Consider the following 25641-nt stretch of genomic DNA (forward strand, 5'->3'; position numbering starts at 1 on the left):
TTAATTGACTGTGTCATGGGTAAGGCTTCCAGTCAACTGTAGCCTACTAGGAATTAAGTTTTTAGGGAGTGCTGGGGTCAGCACCTCTAACCCCCATGTTGTTCAAGGGTCAACTATATACCTCAGTATCTCCTACTGGTTCTGTTTCTCTGGAGAAGCCTCACTACTAGACCTCCTCTAGTTAGGAATGCCTTCATATTTTAGGCATAGAACCAAGGTAGAGTCTGCTACGTCGTGTAAGGATCCTTAATAGACATCTTAAACTTGCCATGAACCAAACTCTTGATTTCCCCTCCCAAACTTGCTCTTCTCTTTTTCCCCAATTCGCCAAATGGCACCACCCACAGTTAGAGCCAGAAACCTGGGAGTCATCCTCCAACCCTTCTCTCTCTCTCTCTCTCTCTCTCTCTCCCTCACCTTCTCCTGGCTCCAATTTGTCATCAAGGCATGTTATTTCTGCTCCAAAACATACCTTATATCCAACCGGATGTCTCCAATGCCACCGCTCAGTCCAAACCAGCCTCATCTCAACCAGCCTGAGTGGTTTCCCTGCTCCATCCTCACCCACTCCAAACCTAGTTCCCATCAATCTACACACGCCACTCTCTGCTTTAAAACCTTCAGTAGTTTTCTGCTGCACTTAGAATCCTTGCCAGGGCTTGCAAAGCCTGCTTGATCTGGCCTCTCCTTCATGACTTTTTAACCATATTTCCTCTTTCTCATCTTAGAGACTCAACACATGCTATTCTCTCTGTCTGGAACTCTTCCCCTTATGCTACAAATGGTTGATTCTGGCTTAAACAGTTCTCCATAGAGAAACCCTCCCTACTCCTCGAACTGAGGGGGCTCTGCCTGCTATTCTCTCTCCCACATGCTTTTAATTTCCTTCAGAGAGCTTATCATACTTTGAATTATAGATTTAGCCGTCTATTTATTGGTTGTCTGTCCCCTTCCTCCCCCAACACATACACTAAACTGTAAGCCTCCAAGTTCAGGTAGCATCTTCTTCATAGTCATGATCATCATCACCATCACGATGACTGACATTTCTTGAAGCCTCCATTGTCCTAGGCTCTTGATATTATTTTGTTTCATCCTCAGAACAATCACATCACTTACGTACTGTTCTTATCTCCATCTTATGGAGGAGGACAGTGAAGCACAGAGAGATATTAGACTACTTATCTAGAATCACGTCTCTAGCAATAGCCAATGCCTAACCCAGTGCTTGGCACACAACAGATCCTCAAACTTATTTGTCCAATATATATTTATTTTTATTTTTTCTTATTTATTTATCTGAGAGAGACAGAGAGAGGAAGAGCATAAGCAGGGGGAGGAACAGAGCAAGAGGGACAAGCAGACTCCCCGGTGAGCAGGGGTCCTCACAGGAAGTTCCATCCCAGAACTTGAGATCATGACCTGAGCCGAAGTCAGATGCTTGACTGACTGAGCCACCCAGTCGCCCCATCCAATATATGTTTCTGTTGGATCATTTCAACGGTTTTTCATGGGAACCTGTGGGAGAAATTTATCTGAAGCATGAATATTAGGAAAGGCAGTGGTCCTACTTCATTTTTATCCTACAAATACTGTGGATGTTGTGATAGGCTGTGTTTTCTTTCTTTGCATTTGCTGTGAGAATGCTTAGAATCAATCTATTATATTCATCTCAGCGAGTCATTTTTGTGGCACTCTGTTCCCAGTGTTATTCTCTTGGCCTTATTTTCCTTCCTTTCAAACTCCCTAAGTGGTTATTTGACCCTTGCTGTCTCATTTGTATTTTTGTCAGCTTCTTCCAATCTTTCCTGGAAAAAGCAAGCCACAAATATATGTATAAAAATAATTAGGAAAAAAAAAATAATTAGGCACTATAATGAGACACCACTTGGCACCCACTGGGATGTCTATAATCAAAAAATTTTAAAATACTAATGCTGGCAAGGATATGGAGAAATTGGCACTCTCATATATCATTGCTGGTGAGAATGAAAAATGGCACAGCTGCTGTGGAAAGCAGTGTTGCAGTTTCTCAACAAGTTGAACGTAGAGTTCAACTCTACGTTCCTTCCATATGACACCTTCCACTCCTGGTTATATACACAAAGGAATTAAAAGCAAGTGTTCAGGGTCACCTGGGTGGCTCAGTCTATTAAGTGTCTGACTTAATTTCAGGTCAGGTCACTATCTCAGGGTCATGAGATTGAACTGTGCGCTGAGCTCTGCACTACAACCTGCTTGGATTCTCTCTCTCTCTCTCCCTCTGCTCTTCTCTGCCCCCTAACTCGCACGCACTAGCTCTCTCTCTCTCTAAAAGACCAAAAAAAAATGTGCAAACAGAAATTTGTACATGAATGCTCATAGCAATACTATTCACAATAGCCAAAGTAGAAACAACTCCGTTATCCATCAACTAATAACTGAATAAACAAAATGCGGTATATCATACAATAAAGTAGTACTCAGTCACAACAAGGAATGAAGTTTTATCTGCTACAACATGGATGAACCTTGAAAACATTATGTTGTGGCACCTAGGTGGCTCAGTGGTTGAGCATCTGCCTTCAGCTCAGGTCTTGATCTCAGGGTTCTGGGTTGGAGCCCCATGTTAAGTTCCCTGCTCAGTGGGGAGCCTGCTTCTCCTACTGCCCCTCCTCCTGCTCATGCACTCTTTCTCTCTCAAATAAATAAATAAAATCTTAAAAAAGAAGAAAACATTATGCTAAGTGTAGAAGCCAGGTAAAAAAGGCCACATACTGGGATCCCCGGGTGGCTCAGTGGTTTAGCATCTGCCTTCAGCCCAGGGTGTGATCCCGGAGTCCCGGGATTGAGTCCCACATCGGGCTCCCTGCATGGAGCTTGCTTCTCCCTCTGCCTGTGTCTCTGTGCCTCTCTCTCTCTCTCTGGCTCTCATGAATGAATAAAATCTTAATAAAATAAAAAAATAAAAGGCCAGATACTGTCTGACTCCATTTATCTGAAATGTCCAGAAGAGACAAACCCATAGAGGCATAAAATAGACTAGTGATTGCCAAGGTGGGGGCATGGGGTGTGTGTGGTGTGATTGCTTAATGGGTATTGAGTTTCCTTTTGGAGTACGAGAAACCTCCTGGAATTTGATAGTGTTGATAGTTGCTTAACATTGTGACTATGCTATGTGCCACCAAATTGTATACTTTTTAAGTGTTTAGAATGGTAAATTTTATCTTACGTGAGTATTAACACACACGGCGTTACGTTCCTGGGTACTTGGTGCTCCTGTCTCATCAGGTGGTGTGGCTCTGAGGACCAAGGCTGTCTTGGGCTGTCTGCTGCCAGGACATTCCTCCTCCCAGCCAGCCCCCCTCCACTCACTCACTTCCCTTTACCTCCACCCCTCAAAGTCTCCTTCTCTGCCCCTTTAAGACTGAACTCCTTTCAGATCAAGCATAAGCCTCCAGGAAGTCTTTCTGATTATTCCAAGCACCAGTGATCTCTGCTTTTTCCCTTCCTTCCTTCCTTCCTTCCTTCCTTCCTTCCTTCCTTCCTTCCTTCCTTCCTTCCTTCCTTCCTCCCTCCTTTCTTTCTTTTCTTAAGGATTTATTTATTTGAGAAAAATAGTGCATGTAGGCACATGCAGGAATGGAGGGAAAGGGAGAAGGAATCTCAAGCAGACCCCCACTCGCTACTGTTTCGGGGCAACTGGAGCTCAAGAGATCCAGGAGATCAGGACCTGATCCAAAACCTAGAGTCAGTCGCTTAACTGACCAAGCCACCCAGATGCCTCTGCTTTTCCTAGTTTCTTAAAGTAACTATTAAGCTCTTGACTCCATGCAGCCTTTTTCATGAATTGTTTCCGCGTCTTCTTTACTGTTGTCATTCTGGCTAATACAGGTGAAACCATCCATCCTAGTTTTTGTAGATCTTCCAAGAACCTGAGAATCCCTGCACATAGCAAAATGAGACATTAATAACATGATTTCTGTGCTTAAGAAGCTTCTAAAATTGTTTCCTCAACGGAAACAAAACATATATACATTAATAGTGAAATGTCAGTGTGAATAAATGCTTTAGGAGCTCAGAGGCTATGGGGGACTTTAGCCAGGGATGTCATTCATTTAATCAATTCATTCACTTACTATGTGCCAGGCACTGTGTTGAGTCATGGAAGATGCTTTTGATATCTGAATAGGTTGATATTTGAACAGGCTTTCTTTTTAAAGATTTTATTTATTTATTCATGAAAGACAGAGAGAGAGAGAGAGAGAGAGAGGCAGAGACACAGGCAGAGGGAGAGGGAGAAGCAGGCTCCATGCAGAGAGCCCGACGTGGGACCCGATCTCAGGTCTCCAGGATCACGCCCGGGGCTGAAGGCACCGCCAAACCACTGGGCCACCCGGGCTGCCCTGAATAGGCTTTCAAGAGTGGGTAGGATATATGTAGCTAGAAAAAAAGTAGGAATCCTGTCCTGAGCAAAAAGAATGTGCAGAAATACAAGATTGGAAAAGTATGAAGTGTGAAAATAGACCAGCTTGGCTTTATGGAGAGGATCTGTGTGACATCAAAAAAGATCTGCGTATACTGTCAGGAAAAGATGTTCTAGATATGCTAAGTGGAAAATAGCAAGTTATAGTGAAGTATTCTTAACCAAATTTCATTTTTTGCAAACATATGTTAGTGTATATGACTAAAAAAAGAAGAAATATACATGAAACTAGGAGCAGTCGCTGGAAGCTAATATGGTAAGGAGTAATCATTCTGAATTTCCATAATTTAAAAATTGTCCCCAGCTAAGCACGTTGCTATTTCTGTGATCAGATGGGGACAAAAGGTAAATGAAAATGAATTAATAAATATTTTAAATAAAAAAGTACAGAGTTTGGACCTAATGTGGTAGGCAACCCACATGTAAACATTGAATTTGGGGAAGCCTTAAGGGCTTTTGAGATTGCTTTGTAAATATTTCAATAGTCCTTGATAACCCTTTGCAAATCTCTTCTGAAATAGCATCTTCTCCCAGCAGGGGGGATCTGCATGCTTCCCCCAGTGGTCTGCTGGGCCTGGGCAACCCCCCACCCACTACCCCCTCACTCCCAAGCCAAGAAATATTGTTACTTTTGCCTGGTGGATCAACAACCATTCATAACAGAGGGAATGACAAAGGACTTTATTTTTATTTATTATTTTATTTTATTTTATTTTATTTTATTTTATTTTATTTTATTGTTTTTGAGTAAAGAGACAGAAGTTTATTAAATAAAGATACAGAGAAAGCTCTCAGGGGTGAGAGGAGTCCCAACAGGCTTGCCCTATTTATAATTTTTTAAAGATTTTATTTATTAATTTATTTAGAGAGTGCAGGCATGTGCACACATGAGGAGGGCAGGGTCACAGGGAGAGGGAGAAAGAAAATTTCTAGCAGACTCTGTGCTGAGCGCAGAGCTGGAGAGGGTCCCAATCTTACAACCTCTGAAATCATGACCTGAGCAGAAATCAAGAGTACAATGCTTAACTACGCTTAACCCAGTGAGCCACCCAGGCGCCTAAAAACCCAATTTCTAATAGTATTTTTTTAAAGGTTTTTATTTATTCATGAGACACACACACACACACACACACAGAGGCAGAGACACAGGCAGAGGGAGAAGCAGGCTCCATGCAGGGATCCCCATGTGGGACTCGATCCCAGGCCCCCAGGATCAGGCCCTGGGCTGAAGGCGATGCTAAACCGCTAAGCCACCCGGGCTGCTCTCTCATTTTTTAGATAGCTTTGCAGTAGACGCATAACAGAACAAGGAGGAAGGATGGAAGAGAAAGGCAGTGATGGGGAAAAGAGGTTTCTCCTCAAATGAGCCTTCTATCCCCAGATCCACCCTCCCACAGGAGCAGGCTGGGAGGCTGATAAGCTGTGACTCACTTCATTTCAAATCTGTAAAACCAGATCAGTTAATTTGGTTGAGTCAGCCAAATAGAGAGATGCTGAGGATGGGACTGTCTGTGGGTTCCAAACCAGAATCCCTAACCTCTGAAGTGCTGGCCCCTTGGGAGACATAATAGTTTTCTCCACTGGAAAAATAACTATACACAATTTTTAATATTAACCATTCTAAAAATATATACACTACTTGTAAATGTTGATGTATCACACACCAACAATATTCATCTGCAATACTAGTTCTCAAAGTGTAATCTGGGGACCCTGGAAATCCCAAGACCTTTGCAGGGGGTTCATGAACTCCAAACTCTTTTTATTTAAATTCTAATACATTATTTTCCTTTTTAATTCTCCTGTCACAAGTTTAGAGTAGTTTACTAGAGGCTACATAATACATGATATTGCAACATTTTAAATGCAGAAGCCAATAGAAAAATCCAGCTGCCTTCTATTAACTTTGACATTTAAGAGCACAAATGTAAAATAATACCATTTTTCTATTTTTTTGTTTTGCAATATATACTTATTTTTCATACAATGTTGTTCATGTTACCATATAATAGTCCATTATTTTTAAGTGAAACAATGAATAAATATTTCTTAAATTTCTCTTAAAAAAAAAGGATTTTCTTTATTTAAGGGAGAGAGCAGGCATGTGAAGGAGTGGAGGGGAGGGGTAGAGGGGAAAGAAGAGGGAGAAGGAAAGAATCTCAAGCTGACTTGGTGCCGAATGCAGAGCCCCACTTGGGGCTTGATCTTACCGCCCAGAGATCATGACCTGGGCTGGAACAAGAGTGGGAGGCGTAAGTGGTGCTCTTCACGGGCCAAGAACGGGAAGTGCCCGAGCTCGGTGACTCTCCACGGCAACCCCGAGGGCTGTATCTGTCCCGTCATGGACTTATTAAAAACGCAGGTTTCTGGGTTCTGTCTCAGACCTACTGAATAAGGATCTCCTAGGTGCCTCATTAAATTTCTCAGTTTAAACTTCAAAAATTTTGATAGATGCTGCACATATAAAAACTCTTTGGTGTCCTTAGTACTTTTCAAGAGTGTAAAGGGGTCCTGAGACCAAAAATGTGAGAACCTCACATGTTTTCATCATGTTTTAATAGCTGATTTAATTCATTGCACTGGGGTATCGTAATTCATTTAACCAGTAAGCAATGCCAAAGAACAAAATCCTTAGTTAAGTTTGTGTACACTCTTTATGTCTTTAAGATAGTTTTCAGGGATGATTTTTAACATGCATGTTTACTTATTGTAAAAAAATGGACAATGTAATCCGCCCTCAGCTAATCACCTCTTTCCATTCTTTTCTGTTTTCTGCCCAGCAACAAAGGGGAATGTGAGGCATTTAAGATCACTAGTTTAAACTTTATCACTAGATCACCATTTCCAAGGGGAAAATACTTCGTGGATCATCTCGCAAGATGGGCTGCACCTTAAGCACGCTGAAATCTTTTAAAAATGCAAATTCCCAGGGGCGCGGGAAAGAACTGAGCGCATTTCTCAAATGCCCTTAACGGTGTTACCTATTTTTGTGAAGCACAGGCCGAAAAGCGTGCTGCGTCACACATGCCCGGGCGGGGGGGGGGGGGGGGGGGTCCTCCTGAGACGGCGCGGTGCCCGGAGCCAGCGGTGCAGGCGCTGCAGGGCCCCCGCTCGTCCCGAGCCCGGGCCTCCTCCGGGACCAGCACCACCCCGGCGCCCCGCTCCTCCAGCCGGGCTCGCACGAGGGGCGCAGCCAGTTGAGCGACTGCGGCACGAAGGCTCTGAACCCAGAGACCTGCCGCACTTGTAACAAATCCAGGACGGGACAGATCCGGCTGCCTCCGGGGCTGCCGTGGGGAGTCTCTGCGCTCGGGCACGTCCCACTCTCGGCTCCGGGAGGAGCACATGCTAAGTGCAGAGAACAGGCCTCGGACAAGGTCGGCCGCAGCCCCACGCAGGCCAAGAAAAGCCGAGACCCGGCGGGAAAAGAGCGGCGGCACAGCGCGCGTGGTGCCCGGGGCCGGAGAGCGGCCTCGGCGGGGCGTGACCGGAGGGCGGGGCGGGGCCGAAGCCGGGGGCGGGGCCATCGCGCGGGCGGGGCCGGGGCCGCAGTGAAGACGGGGCGGTGGGCCTGGAGGGCGGGGCCGGGGCCGGAGGGGAGGCGGGGCGGTGGGCCTGGTGGGCGGGGGCGGTGGGCGGGGCCGGAGGGGAGGCGGGGCGCTGGGCCTGGTGGGCGGGGCTGGGCTGGAGTGAAAGCGGGGGAGCCTGGTGGGCGGGGCCGGAGGGGAGGCGGGGCGCTGGGCCTGGTGGGCGGGGCGGTGGGCGGGGCCGGAGAGGAGGCGGGGCGGTGGGCCTGGTGGGCGGGGCTGGGCTGGAGTGAAAGCGGGGGAGCCTGGTGGGCGGGGCGGTGGGCGGGGCCGGAGTGGAGGCGGGGCGGTGGGCCTGGTGGGCGGGGCTGGGCTGGAGGGAAAGCGGGGGTCCTGATGGGCGGGGCCGGAGGGCAGGCGGGGCGCTGGGCCTGGCGGGCGGGGCCGGGGCGTGCGCTGACAGGAGCGCCCCGGGAGTGAGAGACGCCTCCTGGCGGGAGCTGGCGGGAGCTGGCGGGAGCTGGCGGGTGCGGGGAGCTGAAGACGGGCGGAGGGCCGCGGCGGAGGGGAGGGCGGCGGCGGCCTGTCTCTTTAAGTGCCGGGGGTTGGGGCGCTGCGCCCGGGGACGGCGCGGAGGCGCGGCCTCCTCCCTCCGTCGCACGGCCCCGCGGCGCGCCCCGGGCTCGGCCGACCTGCGGGGGAACGAGGGCCAGGCGGCCTCGCGGCGCCGCGGCGCACGGTGAGCGGGCGCGGGCGGGCAGCGGCGGAGGCCGGGAGGGGCCGGGGCCGGGGCCGGGGGCGGCGGGCTCCCGAGGTGGGAGGGGCGGAGCGGCCCCCGCGCGGCCTGGGCCCCGCCTACGCGCGGGACAAAGCTGGGGCCGCCGCGGGGGCGGGGCGGGGGGCGCGGGCGCAGCGCGGGGGGCGGCGGCAGGGCCGCGGGGCCTCCGCCTCCCCGCGGGCCTGGGCTGGGTCCCGCCGCACAAAGGCTGCTGTCAGAGCCGCCCGGGACCGCACGCGGGACGCCGAGCCGGGGCGGTTCCGGGGCGGTGTCGCGTCTCAGCCCCGGGGAAGGGGAGGCCCTTTCCGTACTTCTGCCGGTTGCTCTCTAAATGCCATTATTTACCTGAATACGTTTCCCAGCAAGGTTTGGGGAGTAGAGTGAAGACAACCGTAAGAGACGAAAAAAATATCCCATTTTTAGTGAGTGTAGGATGAAAACTAGTTCTGGAAAAAAAAAAAAAAGTCACTTTTCAAATACCTTCTTTGGCCTCCACGAATATGCACCAGAAATCATCCGACTTGCTAGGTGCAGTTGAATAATAAATTAGAAAACTGGGTTCCTAACGGTCTTTACTAATACTTTATGGGCCTCGTAGCAGTCACCAGGGCTTTCTCTTTCAAAATTGAGTCATACCGGGTGCAAAGCCCTGTATCCTTTTCGCCTTCGTATTGCGTTTGCTTTATTGTGCTTTAGGATACTTAGAATAAAAGTTTACAGTGATCATAAAAGCCCCATGAACTCACTTTTTATGTATCTAACACTGGTAGTCATTTATTTTACTTGATTCTATTTTGGAGAGGGTTTGTTATGTATTTCTAAACCACGTTTAAAAGACGTTACATCTTTTTAAAAAGCTTAATAACCATGTAGGTTGTTTAACCAACTATCAGGATTTGTGCTGATCTTTTTTTCAAAGTGTACTATCTGATTAATATACTATCTTCTTAATAACAAACATTGACGGAGGCCTGGGTGGGTCAGCAGTTGAGCGTCAGCCTTTGGCCCAGGGCGTGACCCCGGGTCCCGGGATCGAGTCCCGCGTCGGGCTCCCTGCATGGAGCCTGCTTCTCCCTCTGCCTGTGTCTCTGCCCCTCTCTCTTTCAGTGTCTCTCATGAATAAATAAATAAGAGCTTTAAAAACAAACCTTGAGGAATCCATGGTACCTAAGGTATAGAATTAGAAGAATATCTTCACATTTCAATAAATTACCCAAGAGTTTGTAATACAATTAATAATTTACTATTCCCTTTTTTAAAAAAATATTTATTTATTATTTATGATAGACATAGAGAGAGAGAGGCAGAGACACAGGCAGAGGGAGAAGCAGGCTCCATGCACCGGAAGCCCGGCATGGGACTCGATCCCGGGTCTCCAGGATCACGCCCTGGGCCAAAGGCAGGCGCCAAACCGCTGCGCCGCCCAGGGATCCCTGGTTTATTTGTTTTGCTTTTCATTTCTGTTTGTTCTTAACCTAGCCCTTGCCTTTGAATTAAAGTTTTTTTAGTTTTTCCTTTTGTTTGTTTATTTAGCTTCCGGGAAGTTGATCGTCTTTGAAGAAACATGAAGTCACACGCTGTTATTATGCTTGCTCTAGCTGTCCTGGTGTTCCTGACATGGGTCCCTGTGTCGCTGACTTGTAACAAAGCACTCTGTGCCAGTGATGTGAGCAAATGCCTCATCCAGGTAGGACTAAGCGTACTTTTTATTAATATAAAAATGTAGAGCAGATATCGAGTGCCTATATAAAGTGTGTGTGTGTGTGTATGTATGTATGGATATATATATATATATATATGCCTGAGTATTAGGTAGGTCTGCTCCTGAGGTACTGAACTGCAACACGCTGGTCTGGGTTTTTATCTCCATAGTTTTCTTGCAGATGTGCAATGTCAGATTTAAGAAGTTTGGTGCAGAAAATAATATCCGTCTTCATAAATATGCCACTGCAAAGTGATGAGCACTCCATTGAGATAAAGTAAAAGGTTTCCTTTTATTATCTAGTTTGTAAACCAAAGAAACTCAATTACTATATTTAGAAAATATTTAGGTATACAATGAGATACCACCTCACACGGTGAGAATGGCTGAAATTAACAAGTCAGGAAAGGACAGCTATCCTAAGGATGCGGGGAGAGGGGAAACACTCTTACACTGTTGGTGGGAATGCAAATTGATGCAGTTACTGTGGAAAACAGTATGGAGGTTCCTCAAAAAGTTGAAAATAGAGCTTTCCTGTGATCCAGCAATTGCACTACTAAGTATTTACCCCAAAGAATAGAAATAGAGTGTATAAATGTATACATACAAATGCAGTGATGCGAAGGGACACCTTTACCGATGTGGATGGAACTAGAGGATATTATGCTGAGTGAAATAAGTCAGTCTGAGAAAGACAATTATCATATGATCTCACTCATATGTGGAATTTAAGAAACAAAACAGGATCAGAGGAGAAGGGAGGATAAAAATAAAACAAGATGAAACTAGAGAGGGAGATAAACCATAAGAGACTCTTAATCTTAGGAAACAAAGTGAGGGTTGCTTGAGGCTATGGGGTGGGAGGTACGGGGTAACTGTGTGATGGGCATTAAGTAGGGCATGTGATATCATGAGCACTGGGAGTTATATAAGACTGATGAATCACTGAATTCTACCTCTGAAACTAATAATAACAAATTTTAGGGCAGCCTGGGTGGCTCAGCGGTTGGTTTAGCGCCGACTTTAGCCCAGGGAGTGATCCTGGAGATCCAGGATCGAGTCCCACATTGGGCTCCCTGCATGGAGCCTGCTTCTCCCTCTGCCTGTGTCTCTGCCTTTCTCTCTCTCTGTCTCTCATGAATAAATAAATAAAATCTTAAAAAAAATTTTTTTAGCTAATCAGATAATAGTCATATAATTCCCTTATATAATGTAACAGTTGTGTATTCTGTGCAACAGGCTATCCCAAATGTAGCTACTTAATGCAGTAAACATTTATGTCCTGTGGTGTGTGAGGGTTGAGAGTCTAGGAGCAGTTGAGCTGGGTGCTTCTGGCTCGGGGTCTCTCACAAGGTTGCAGGCAAATTGGCTGAGATTGTGGAGAATCTGCTTCCAAAATACTTGACAATTATCTCTCTTTCAGTCATCAGGATAAGCCTAGTTACCATTCTCACTTTTCTGAAGAAAAAGGGAGGGTAAGTAGTTTGGTCAGGTTCATATAGCTAGTGATTGACTTTAGAACGAGGTCTCTGACTCCAAAGCCTGTGGCGTTTCTACCTAACATACTGGTTATTACGCCATAAAGTTGTGTTAATTAGTGGTGAACTTCACGTCTTACAGAGCTGTTTTCTTTTCTCATTGTGTTAGACCATCAACAGTCTTGTGCCTTTTGTGTGTCTGTATTTATTAGTTTTTAGCTGTTGGCTAAGAAATTTGGTAACTACACACATTAGAATTCAGTGTAAGGTATGAGTCAGCTACCTCTTGGCTATAATCCTGACATAGAGCAATTGTGTGTATGTATTAGAAGTGATAATGATTTTTATAGAGTTGAGGCATTTTGTATTTATTTTGGACATTTTGGTCCTTCTCATTTAATAGTTGAGATCCTAGGAAGCCTGACCTTTATCTAGTAGTTTGCCACCATCTCATGCTCTCTTTACCCTAACTCTACATTTCAAACCAAAACATTAAAATAGGGAAGTTTGTTGGTTGGTTTGTTTTTATTTTTTTTTCCACCGTGGACATCTTTAAGAATAAGTAGAAGAGAGGAGTATAGTGAAGGGCATTTCCAGCAATCATTAATTCCGGACCACCCATATTTCATCTCTGTTCCTCTGCGCTGCTCAACCCAGATACGTCTTAATTTCAGGCAAATTGCTGATATTGTTTTATCATAATTCTAATATATACATCTTAAAGATAAGAACTCTGAAACACAGCTATTAGCAATTTTAGGGGTGCCTGGCTAGCTGTGTTGGAAGAGCATGAGACTCTTGATCACAAGGTTGTGTATTTGAGCTCCACGTTGGTGTAGAGATTACTTTAAAAAAAAAAAAAAGAAAGAATTAACAGTAATTTTAAATATGGTCTAATTTTATACATGAAAGTTTTGATATGGCATGTTTGCTTAGGCTCATGCTGGCAGAAAATTTTGAAGTCTATACATGAAGCCCAGCTTTGCGCTCTGGTCTGATGGGGAAGCTGTGTCACTTCCCACGTTGTTTCAATGTAGTTTCATTATTATTAGAAATAAAGTATAGCAACAGTTGCTATATTAATGTTCAGGTGGAATTTCACTTAAATCCTAAATTATTTTTGACTCTCCAAATCTGTAATTTCTGTTAGTTTGAATAATTAAAATTGGATTTTATTAAAATAACTTGCTTGGTAAAGGAATATTTTAAAGATAGCTTTTGGTTAATATTGATAAATACTCTTAAGAGTTTTTGGCTTGTTTCTTTTGTTTTTAAATTCAAAAACATGTAGGGGCACTTGGGTGGGCTCATTCAGTTGAGCATCTGCCTTTGATTCAGGTGGTGTCCCTTGTCAGGCTCTCTGCTCAGAGTCTCCATCTCCTTCTCCCTGTGCCTGCCACTTGCCTACTTGTGCACGTTCTCTCTCTCTCCCTCTGTCTAATAAATAAAATCTTAAAAATGAGTGTAAAAACTGGAAAATTGAGCTTCATTTGTTAAATGGTGACTCTAGTAAATTCATTGGAAAGAAGCTAAGACTTTAGCTTTACCATTAATTCGGTGATGCTGACATTTCTTAGGTTCCTATTGTTCCTTCAGAGCCAGGAATCATCAGATCTTTTTCTGAAGTGGTAGAGACAACACTTCTGGTGCATAGTGGCAGAGTGTTTGAAGTTAAACTTATCATAGGCTCCAGAATTGGGGATTTTCTTGTTCATTTATTCACAAACAGTGGACATTGAAGTAAAATGTAATTAGTTCCACCATTTGACTCATTTTATGGTCTTGGAAACTCCAGCAGATTATTTCACATTCTGAGCTTTATTTTCCTCTTACTCCTCTTACTATGCTATGTAACAAACAAAGCACCCCAACAATCAGTGGCTGAAAACAATGTTGATTTTGCCCACAAGTTTGCATTCTGCAAGGTTCAGTGGGTAACTCACTACACAACACTAGGGCAGCTTGAAGGCTAAGGACTGGAGTTATCTGAAGCAGCACTATTCCCTGGAATGTTCTACGATGATAGAAACAGTCTGTAGTAGAAACAGTCCAGTGCAGTAGAAACTAGCCACATAAGGCTATTGAGCACTTAAAATATAATAATAATCGCTTTTGTGGTTGAAAAAATAGATTTTTAGATTTTTAGATTTTAGTTTTAATTAATTGAAATCTAAATAGCTATATGTACCTCACTGATAAGTCTAACTAAATTAAGAAGATTCTTCAGCACTCTCATTCTCTCTCACTCACTCGCTTTCTCACTTTCCCAGTTGTCTCTCTATATACTTCTCTAGTGTGTTGGTTTAAGACTAGAGATATCTCACATATTGGCTCAGGGCTCCCAAGATACCTGCTTTATGAAAGAAAGCTGAAGGAATATGTATTTTATGGTCTTACCTTAAAGGTTACAGTACTACCACCAAAGTCATAGGTCCACCTGGATTTAAGTGAAGGGAACATAGTCCCTACCTCTGATGGAGGAGCATAAAAAGAGTGTGTGGCATAAAATGGCATGGACATCTTTGAAAAATAGAGTATGCTACATATGAAGTGTAAAATAGATTAGTTGGCTAGATGATCTCAAAGTTTCCTTCTAGCTCTATATAGTTCTAATGAAAGAAACCGACTGTTATGTGGTAAATATTCTCTTTATTAAAAATCAGAGTAAGAAAGGCATTTTTCTCCTTTTTTTAGTTGAAGTATAATTGATATACAATGTTACATTAGTTTGAAGTGTACAACATGTTGATTTGACAATTCTTTTTTTTTTAAGATTTTATTTATTTATTCTTGAGAAACACACAGAGAGGGAGAAAGAGGGGCAGAGACACAAGCAGAGGGAGAAGCAGGCTCCATGCAGGGAGCCTGATGTGGGACTCGATCCCAGGCCTCCAGGATCATGCCTTGGGCCGAAGGCTGCGCTAAACTGCTGAGCCACCCAGGCTGCCCCTGATTTGACAATTCTATAGAGAACTCAGTGCTCACTGATTAAGTGTAGTTACAGTTAAAATATTTTTTAAAAGATTTTATTTATTTAAGAGAAAGAGAGCGCACACTCAAGCGGGCTGGGGGAAGGGCAGAGGGAGAGGGATAAGCAGACTCCCTACTGAGCAGGGAGCCGACTCAGGACTCCATCCCAGGACCCTGGGATCATGACCTGAGCTTAAGGCAGATGCTTAATCAGCTGAGCCACCCAGCCACTCTTGTTGTTACAATATTATTGACTATATATTTCCATCTCTGTGACTTATGTTATACCTGGAGGTTTATAAGTATACCTCTTAATCTCTGTCTTATATTTTTCCTGTCTCCTCACCCCCACAGCCGTTAGTTTGTTCTCTATATTTAAGAATGTTTGCCTTACTTTTTAGATTCCACATTTAAGTGAAATCATATAGTATTTGTCTCTCTCTAACTCTTTTCACATAGCATATTCTAGGTCTGTCCATGTTGCTGCAAATGGCAAGATCTCATTTTTTTTATGGCTAAGTAAGACTTGTTTGTGTGTATGTGTGTGTGTATACTACTCTTCTTCATCCCTTCATCTGTGTGTGGACATGGGGTTGCTTCCATATCTTGGCTACTGTAAGTAATGCTGCAATAAACATAGCACGTATCTTTTCAAATTAATGTTTCCCTTTTCTTTGGGTAGTTGGATTATGGTATCATATGGTATTTTTGTTTTTAATTTTTTGAGTTACCTCCATACTGTTTCCTACAGTGATTGCACCAACATAAATCCACATCAGCAGTGCATGAGAGTTCCTTTTTCTCCACATCCTCCCCAACACTTGTTATTCCTTGTCTTTTTGGTGGTAGCCTTTCTGACTGGTATGAGGTGATGCCTCTTGTGGTTTTGATTTGCATTTCCATGGTGATTAGTGATGTTGAACATCTTATGTGTCTGTTGGCCATCTGGATATCTTCTTTGGAAAAATGTCTCTTCAGCTCATTTGCCCATTTTTAATTGGGTTATTTGTTTTTTGTTTTTTGTTTTTTTTTTTTTTGGTGTTGAGTTATATAAGTTCTTTATGTTTTAAATACTAACACTTTATCACATATATTATTTGCAAATATCTTTTCCCATTCAATGCGTTACCTTTTGTTTTATTGATATTTTCCTTACGCTGTGCAAAGGCTTTTTATTTGGGTGTAGTCCCACTAGTTTGTTATTGTTTCCCTTGCCTCAGGAGACAAACCTAGAAAAATATTGCTAAGGCTGATGTCCAAAATATTACTGCCTATGTTTTCTTTTAGGAGTTTTATGGCTTCAGGTCTCATATTTAGGTCTTTCATCCATTTTGAGTTTATTTTTATATATGGTGTAAGAAAATGGTCCAGTTTCATTCATATGTAGCTGTCCAGTTTTCCCAGTGCCATTTATTGAAGAGACTGTCTTTTCTCTATTACATATTCTTGCCCGTTTGTTGTACATTAATTGACAATATGGGTGTGGGTCTCTTTTGGGGCTTTCTATCCTGTTTCATTGATCTACATGTCTGTTTTTATGCCAGTACAATACTGGTTTAATCACTACAGCTTTGTTAACTTGAAGTCTGGAATTGTGATGCCTGTCAGCTGTGCTTTTTCAAGATTGCTTTGGCTATTCAGGGTCTTTTGTAGTTTTATAAGAATTGTAGTATTATTTGTGCTAGTTCTGTGAAAAATGATGTTGGTATTTTGATAGGGATTGCTTTAAAAGTGTAGATTACAGGGATCCCTGGGTGGCTCAGCGGTTATGCACCTGCCTTCAGCCCAGGGCGTGATCCTGGAGTCCCGGGATCGAGTCCCGCATTGGGCTCCCTGCATGGAGCCTGCTTCTCCCTCTGCCTGTGTGAGAGGCAGACCTCTCTTTCTCTCTGTGTCTCTCATGAATAAATAAATAAAATCTTTAAAAAAAAAGTGTAGATTGCTTTGGGTAGTATAGACATTTTAACAATTTTTGTTCTTCTAGTCCATGAGCATGGAATGTCTTTACCTTTCTTTGTGTCATCTTCAGTTTCTTTCATAAATGTCTTACAGTTTTAAGAGTATAGGTTTCTCAGCTCCTTGGTTAAATTTATTCTTAGATATCCTTTTTATGCAACTGTAAATGGGATTGTTTTCTTTCTCTTTTTGCTACTTTATTATTAGTGTATAGAAATACGATAGATTTCTGTATATTAATTTTGAATCCTGCAACTTTATAGGATTCATTTATCAGTTCTACTAGTTTTCTGGTGAAGTCTTTAGGATTTTCTATATATATATAGTATCAAGTCTTCTTTAAAGAGTGAGTTTTATTTCTTCTTTACCAATTTGGTTGCCTTTTATTTCTTTTTCTTGTCTGACTGCTACAGATAAGACCTCCATTACTGTTGTGAATAAAAGTAATGAGAGTGGACATCCTTGTCTTGTTCCTGATCTTAGAGGAAAAACTTTCAGCTTTTCATTATTGAATATGATGTTATCAATGGGATTTTCATATGTGGCGCTTTCTGTGTTGGAGCATGTTCTCTCTAAACCCCCTTTATGGAGTTTTATCATGAATGTACTTTGTCAAATGCCTTTTTCTGCATATACTGAGGTAATGATATTGTTTTTATCCTTCCTCTTGTTAATATGATGTATCATGTTGATCACTTTGCAAATACTGAATCACCCATGCATCCTTGGAATAAATCCCATTTGATCGTGGTAAATTATTTTTTTAACGTACTGTTGAATTGGTTTGCTAGTATTTTGTTGAGAATTTTTGCATCCATGTTCATCAGAGATATTGGCTTATAGTTTTCTCTTTTTGTGGTGTTTTTGGTTTGGGTATCAGGGTGATACTGGCTTCATAGAATGAATCTGGAAGTTTTCTTCTATTTTTTTTTTTTGGAATAGTTTGAGAAGAATGGGTATTAACACTTCTTTATTTCTTTATTTTTCACACTTTTATATTTTAAAAAAGATTTTAAGAGGGACTGAGAGGAGGGCCAGAGGGAGAGAATCTTCAAACAGACTCCCTGCTGAGCCTGGAGCCTGAGATCCTGAGATCCTGACCTGAGCCAGAGTCAGATGCTTAACTGAGTCACCGAGACATCCCAACACTTCTTTAAATGTTGGGTGAAATTCCCCTGTGAAGCCATCTGGTACTAAACTTTTGTTTGTTGGGAGTTTTTTGATAACTGATTCAATTTCCTTAGTAATAATTGGTCTGTTCAAATTTTCTATTTCCTCCTGATTCAGTTTTGGAAGATTGTGTTTCTAGGAAATTACCCATTTCTTTTCAAGTTATCCAAATTGTTGGCATATAATTTTTCATGATACTATAATCCTTTATATTTCTCTGGTGTTAGTTATTTATCCTCCTTTATTTCTGATTTTGAGCCCGCCCTCTTTTTTTCCTGATGAGTCTGACTAAATGTTTATCTGTTTTGTTTATCTTTTCAAAGAACAATCTCTTGGTTTCATTGATATATTTTTTTTTAATTTATTTATTTATCCATGTGCAACACAGAGAGAGACAGAGACACAGGCAGAGGGAAAAGCAGGCTCCATGCAGGGAGCCCGATGTGGGACTCGATCCCGTGTCTCCAGGATCACGCCCCAGGCTGCAGGTGGCGCCAAACTGCTGTGCCACCGGGGCTGCCCTCATTTATATTTTCTATTATGTTTTTTATCCCCATTTTATTTATTTCTGCTCTAATGTTTATTGTTTCCTTCCTTTTTCTAGGTTTGGGCTTGGTCCTTTTTTTTTTTTTTTTTTTTTTTTTTTTTTAAGCTAATACAACTAAATTGTAAAGTTAGGTTGTTCATTTAAGACTTGTTTTTTGATACATTAGACCTGTATCACTATAAACTTTCCTTTTTGAACTGCCTTTGCTGCAATCCAAAAAGATTTTGGACTGTTGTGTTTTCCTTTCCATTTTTCTTCATGTATTTTTTTAATTTCCTCTTTGATTTTATGGTTGACCCATCTGTTGTCTAGTAGCAGGTTGTTTAGCCTCCAGAAATTTTCCAGAATTATTTCTTGTAATTGATTTCTAGTTTTCATTGTGGTCAGAAAAAAAAAAGTCATATCAAACATATGACTTCAGTCTTCTTAAATTTATTGATATTTGTTTTATGGCCCAACATGTGATCTATTCTGGATAATGTGTATTTGGAAAGAATGTGTTTTTTGCTGTTTTGGGATGGAATGTTCTGGGAATGTCTGTTAGGTCCTTCTGGTCTAATGTGTTGTTCAAAGCCACTGTTTCCTTGTTGATTTTTTTTAAAGATTCTATTTATTAAAAAAAATTATTTATTTATTTGAGAAAGAGAGAGAGTGAGTATGAGTAGGGGGAGGGGCAGAAGGAGAAGCATGCTCCCCACTGACTGGGGAGCTGGATATGGGGCTCTATCCCAGGACTGAGATCATGACCTCAGCTGAAAGCATACGCTTAACTGGCTGAGCCACCCAGGTGCCCCTCTTTATTGATTTTCTATCTGGATTATATATCCATTGATGTGAGTGGGGTATTAAAGTCCCCTATTATTACTATATTGCTATCAGTTTCTTCCTTTATGTCTGTTAATATTTGCTTCAAACATTTAGGTGCTCCTATGTGGGATGCATAGCTATTTATAATTGATACAGGGATCCCTGGGTGGCGCAGCGGTTTGGCGCCTGCCTTTGGCCCAGGGCGCGATCCTGGAGACCCGGGATCGAATCCCACGTCGGGCTCCCGGTGCATGGAGCCTGCTTCTCCCTCTGCCTGTGTCTCTGCCTCTCTCTCCCTCTCTCTCTGTGTGACTATCATAAATAAATTTAAAAAATATATATAATTGATACATTCTCTTGTTTCCTTGATCCCTTTATCATTGTGTAGTGCCTTCTTTGTCCCTTGCTATAGTCTTTTTAACAAATTAATTATTTTGAGAGAGAGGGCACACAAGCAGGGAGAGGGGCAGAGAGAGAGGAAGAGAATCTCAAGCAGACTCAGTGCTGAGCGCAGAGATCCACACAAAGATTGATCTCACAACCCTGAGATCATGACCTGAGCCAAAACCAAGAGTCAGGCACTCAGCTGACTGAGTCACCTAGGTGCCCCCTATAGTCCTTGGCTTTTTTGTTTTTTGTTTTAAAGATTTTTATTTATTTGTTCGTAAGAAACACAGGCAGGGGGAGAAGCAGGCTCCCCACAGGGAGCCCAATGTGGGCTCAATCCCAGGACCCTAGGATTACAACCCAGGCAAAGGTAGATGCTCAACCACTGAGCCACTCAGGTGCCCCCACTCCTTGTTTTAAAGTCTGTTTTGTGTGACACAAGTATTGCTACTCCATTTATTTTTTCTTTTTCATTTGCATGGTGAATGTATTTTCATCCCGACACCTTTAGTCTTTATGTGTCTTTAGGTCTGACATGAATTTCTTATAAGCAGCATATAGATAGATCTTGTTTTTTTGTCTATTTAGTCACCATTCGTCTTTTGATTGAAGCATTAGTCTATTTTCATATAAAGTAATTATTGATAGATATGTACTTTTTCCTGTTTTGTTAATTGTTTTCTGACTGTGTAGTTTCTAAAGGCCTTTTTTTAAAAAGTTAAATTGTGGGGCACCTGGGTGGCTCATTTGGTTAAGCATCTGCCTTGGGCTCAGGTCATGATTATGGAGTCCTGGGATTGAGCCCCTAGTCGGGCTCCCCACTCAGTGAGGAGTCAGCTTCCCCTTTTCCCTCTGCCCCGCCCCCCCCCCTTGTACTCTCTAATAAATAAATAAAACCTTTAAAAAAATAAATAAAAAGTCAAAAAAAAATTTTTTTAAGTCAAATTGTTGGAAGGATACATAAAGAAAAATAATCCCTTGAATAATTTTTTCTACTCTTATTTTGTTATTCGGTTAAAATACTTTTTAAAAAATATACTTTATTTGAGAGAGAGAGCAAGAGAGAGTGGGAAGCAGGCAGAGGGAGAGGGAGAAGCAGACTCCCTGCTGAGCAGAGAGTGTAATGCATGGCTTGATCCCAGGACCTCAGGATCATGACCTGAGCTGAAGGCAGGCACTTAACGTACTGAGTCCCCAGGTTCCCCAAGTTTGAAATACATTCAAACTTCCAAGTAATAGCTTCTGCTTGTTCTTCATTTAGTGTTTTTGTTTTTGTTTTTGTTTAGCCATATGGTTAAATAATAAGCTTCTACTACTGTTTTTTAACTTACCAATTCTAGATTATGTATCTAACCTGCCTTTCTGCCAGGACAGAACAACAAGCTTAGATTAGGCCATGGCTTACTTACCGTTCTCTCCCCGTCAACTCCTGCTCTGCCCTAATTGTTGCACTGTTTTTAGTTTCTCTCATGATTCTCTCTCTTTTCGATTTCTACTGTGTACTTAAACCTTTTTTTCTGTCCTATCATTTAAAAACATTATCTCTTGGGATGCCACACTTCATTGATCGCCACACTTAATATCATAGAAAGTAAGGAAGTCAGTTTTCTTGCATCTTGTGAATACTGCCTTCAGAATTTTCTACTTTTGGAATAACTTCTTTTTTCTTTTTTTTTTTAATATTTTATTTATTTATTCATGAGAGACACACAGAGACAGAGAGAGAGAGACAGGCAGAGGGAGAAACAGGCTCCATGCAGGGAGCCTGATGTGGGACTCCATCCCGGGACTCAATCACAGGACTCCAGGATCACATCCTGGGCTGAAGGCAGGCGCTAAACTGCTGAGCCACCCAGGGATCCCCCTACTTTTGAAATAACTTCTGATGGCTATCTCAAAGTCTGTGGGGAATGGGGTATAACCTGTACTCTTACTTTTATGTCATCAAGCTTGATAGCATCTATATTCTGAAGGCACATAGTGTAATAGTTAAGAGCATGAACTCTGAAACCAGACTGAATTTGAATCCAGTTCTGTGATGTACAAGCTATCTGAACTTGGGCAAGGGAGTTAATGTTTCAGTGCCTCAGTTTCTTCATCTGTGAAATGGCGATGATAACCATCCCTATTGTGTGTGGATTTTGTGAGGATTAGATATAGAGTACTTAGATCTAAGCACTTACAAACTATTACTTATATATTGGTATTTACATATTAATAAGTATTAGTATGTAAGTGCTATATCCATAATATTATGGATTATATTTATCTGTAATTTATCCATAAATGTTACTAACCCTAGTTCTTTGTTTTGTAACCATTTTTAATCTTCCATGCTTTATTTACAGATATATTCTAAAATTGACAGTCAATAAGCCATGTTTATTTTGTAATGATTTTATAAATATTGTTGACTGTATGGTCCCACAGGGCACTATGATTACATTTTCTTTCTTGAATGATTTTGTTTTTCGAGAGTTTCTAATTGTCTTTCTTGATTTTGCATCATCAGTCATTAATACCTTATGTTGTTTTAAATTCTTAGTCTGTTTTTCCACCACCAAGGAGCCTCCTGTGTTGTTGTTTTTAGACTTAACTGATGACTCTCCAGATCTAATGCAAGTTTTCCTGTAGTGGATCCCCACTCTTACTTTCCTAAGTTGGCTCCACTATTTCTTTGATTCCATGTCTTGTTCTTCTCCTGATTTAGTCTCATTTTGTTGTAACATGCCCTTAGACTATCTTCTGACAAAGGCAATATAGGGAGGAAACATTCTGGGTACCATATCTCTTTAAAATACATTTATTCTCATTTTATTTATACCTGACTGGTAATTTGCCTGAATATAGAATTCTGTGTTACATTATTTTCCCTGGAAACTTTGAAGATACTTCCTGTCTTTATGTTCCTGGCATTCTATATTGCTAGTAAGAAGTCTGATGCTGGTTTTTTTTTTTTTTTTTTTTTTTTTTTTTATTCTCTGTAGGTGACTTTGTTAGTTTGTTCCTTTCTTTTTTTTTTTTTTTTTTAATTCATGAGAGACACAGAAAGAGAGAGGCAGAGACACAGGCAGAGGGAGAAGCAGGCTCCATGCAGGGAGCCTGATGTGGGACTCGATCCGAGGACCCCGGGATCACGCCCCAAGCCAAAGGCAGACGCCTAATCGCTGAGCCACCCAGGCGTCCCTGTTAGTTTGTTTCTTCCTTCTCTCTGGAAACCTTTAGTTTCATACCCTTACCTTTGGTGTGGGCACTGTGATGGGTACCTTATGAATCTCTTTTAGGAGACAGGAGGTGTGTTGTGAGCTCAAGACTGGAATATTTCCTTTTATTATTATTTTTATATGTAATACCCACTCTTTTTTCCTGGAACTCTGGTTTCTGTAAGTTTAAGTTAGATACTCTAAGTCTTAGTTGTTTTAAACAGCTTTATTGACTTATAATTCTAATACTATAAATTGCACACATTTAAATGTCCGATTCACTGGTTTTTAATGTATTCACAGAGTTACACAACTATCACCACAATCGAATTTTAGAATATTTTGGTACCCTAAAAAGAAACTCATACCTAGCACTCACTCCCCATTCCTTCTTCGCAGCCCCTCGGCAACCACCAGTCTACTTTAAATCTTTCTGTATGTCTATTCTGGACATTTAATATAAATAGAGTCATATATGTTGTCTTTTATGTCTGGCTTCTTTTATTAAGCATAATTCTTTCATGATTCATCCATGTTATAATAAGTACCAGTACTTCATTATTTTATGGTCAAATAGTATTTCACAGGATAGATCTGTAGATTACCACATTTAACTTATACATTCATCAGTTAATGAATATTCGGATCGTTTCCACTTTTTGGCTATGGCAAATAATGCTACCACGAGTATTCATCGACAAGTTTTTAATTAGGACATATATTTTCATTTCTTTTGGGTATATACCTAAGAGTAGAATTTGTAGGCCATACTTGCTGTGTTTAACATTTTTAGGAACTGCTAAAGTATTTTCCAGAGTGACTTCATACATTCCCACCACCAGCGTTTGAGGGCTCCTGTGAACCTATGCCCATTTTTAAATTGGCTTTTGTGTCTTTTCATTGTTGAGTTATAAGAGTTCTTTGTATATTATGCGTATAAATCTCCTATCAGAAATATCAGTTGCAAGTAATTTCTCTCATTCTGTGAGTTGTTTTTTACTTTCCTGATGGTATCATTTGGAATACAAAAATTTTTAATTTTGATACAGTCTAATTTATCTACTTTTGTTGCTTGTGTGTTTGTTTTGTGTGTGTGTGTGTGTGTGTGTGTGTGTGTGTGTGTGTTTGGTGTTTTGGCTAAGAAACTATTGGCCTAATTCAAGGTCACAAAGATCTACTTGTATATTTTCCTCTGGTAATTTTATAGTTTTAGCTCTTTAGGTCTGTGATTTATGTTGAGTTGATTTTTGCGTGTCCAACTTTATTCTTTTATGTATGGAATTACCCCATCAACATTTTTTGAAACAATTTTTTCCCTATGGAATTATCTTGGCACACTTGTTGAAAATGATTTGACCAAAAGGATAAGCATTTATATCGGAACTTTCATTTCTATTCCATTGATTTATATGTTTATCTTTATGTCAATACCATGTTTGTCTTGATTACTATAGCTTTGTGGTATATTCTGAAATCAGGAAATATGAGTTTTCCAGTTTTGTTCTGTTCAGAGACTGTTTTGACTATTTTGGGTCCCTTGTATTATCATGTGAATTTTAAAATCAGCTTGTCGATTTCTTTAATAAAACCAGCCACGGATTTTTTTTTTAATACAGACTTTACTTTTTAGAGTAGTTTTAGGTTTAAAGAAAAATTGAGCAGAAAGTATGTGAAGATCCAGTATACTCTTTCCCCTATACACACCCACTGTTTCCCCTATTATTAACATCCTGCATTAGTTGGTACATTTGTTATAACTGATGAACCCATACTGACACACTACTGTTACCTAAGGCCCATAGGGCTTAAGTTAGGGTTCACTCTTTGTGTTGTATAGTTCTGTGGGTTTTGACAGATGCATAATGTCATATATCTGCTATTATGATATGACACAGAATAGGTTCATTGCCCTAAAACTCCTCTGTACTTCCACCTGACCCTCCCTTTCTTTCCCTCCCCCAAGCCTCTCCCCAGCCTTTGGCAACCACTGTTCTCTTTCACTATCTCTGTAGTTTTGTTTCCAGTATGTTGTATAATTGGAATTGCACAGTATATAGCCTTTTCAGACTGCTGTCTTTCACTTAGCAATATACATTTAGGGTTTTTCCATGTCTTTTTGTAGCTTGATAGCTAATTTCTTTTTATTGCTGATTTATATTCCATTGTATAGATGTACCATAGTTTGTCTATTTACCTGTTGAGGGACATCTTGAATCCTTCCAAGTTTTAGCAGTTAACAGGAAAGATGCTACAATCAGCCATGTGCAGATTTTTATGCGGACATAAGTTCTCAGCTCATGGTAAATGCCAAGAATCACAATTGCTAGGTCATATTCTAAGAGGAACTGCCAAACTGTCTTCCAAAGTTGTACGTTGTAAGGAACTGCCAAACTCTTCCAAAGTGGCTCTACATCCTTGTCAACATGTAGTATTGTCTGTGTTTTGAATTTTAGCCATTCTGAAAGGTGTATATTAGTGTCTTGTTATTTTATTTGATTTTATTTTTTTTAAGTAGACTCCATGCCCAGTGTGAGGCCTAGAGTGAGGCCCATTGTGGGGTCTGAACTCATGACCCTGAGATTAAGACCTGAGCTGAGATTGAGAGTTGGATGCTTAACCAATTGAGGACACTCAGGTATCCAATGTCTCGT

At 41.5% G+C, this 25641-nt stretch overlaps 1 protein-coding gene across 2 annotated transcripts in view; it reads left to right on the forward strand.

Moving 5' to 3' along the window:
• Window positions 1-7611: 7611 nt before the first annotated feature.
• Window positions 7612-25641, forward strand: part of TWSG1 (twisted gastrulation BMP signaling modulator 1) — a 65040-nt gene continuing 47010 nt past the window's right edge. The window contains exons 1-2 of one of the 2 annotated variants that reach the window (XM_035718743.2): window positions 7612-7842; window positions 10304-10457. In XM_035718743.2, coding sequence (XP_035574636.1) covers window positions 10335-10457 — 123 coding nt within the window. In that variant the 5' untranslated portion in view covers window positions 7612-7842; window positions 10304-10334. Of the gene's footprint in view, window positions 7843-8570; window positions 8732-10303; window positions 10458-25641 lie in introns of those variants that run through there. The other variant, XM_025429513.3, reaches the window with a different exon arrangement.

The sequence above is a fragment of the Canis lupus genome, chromosome 7, assembly GCF_003254725.2.
Source record: "Canis lupus dingo isolate Sandy chromosome 7, ASM325472v2, whole genome shotgun sequence".
Lineage (NCBI taxonomy): Eukaryota > Metazoa > Chordata > Mammalia > Carnivora > Canidae > Canis > Canis lupus.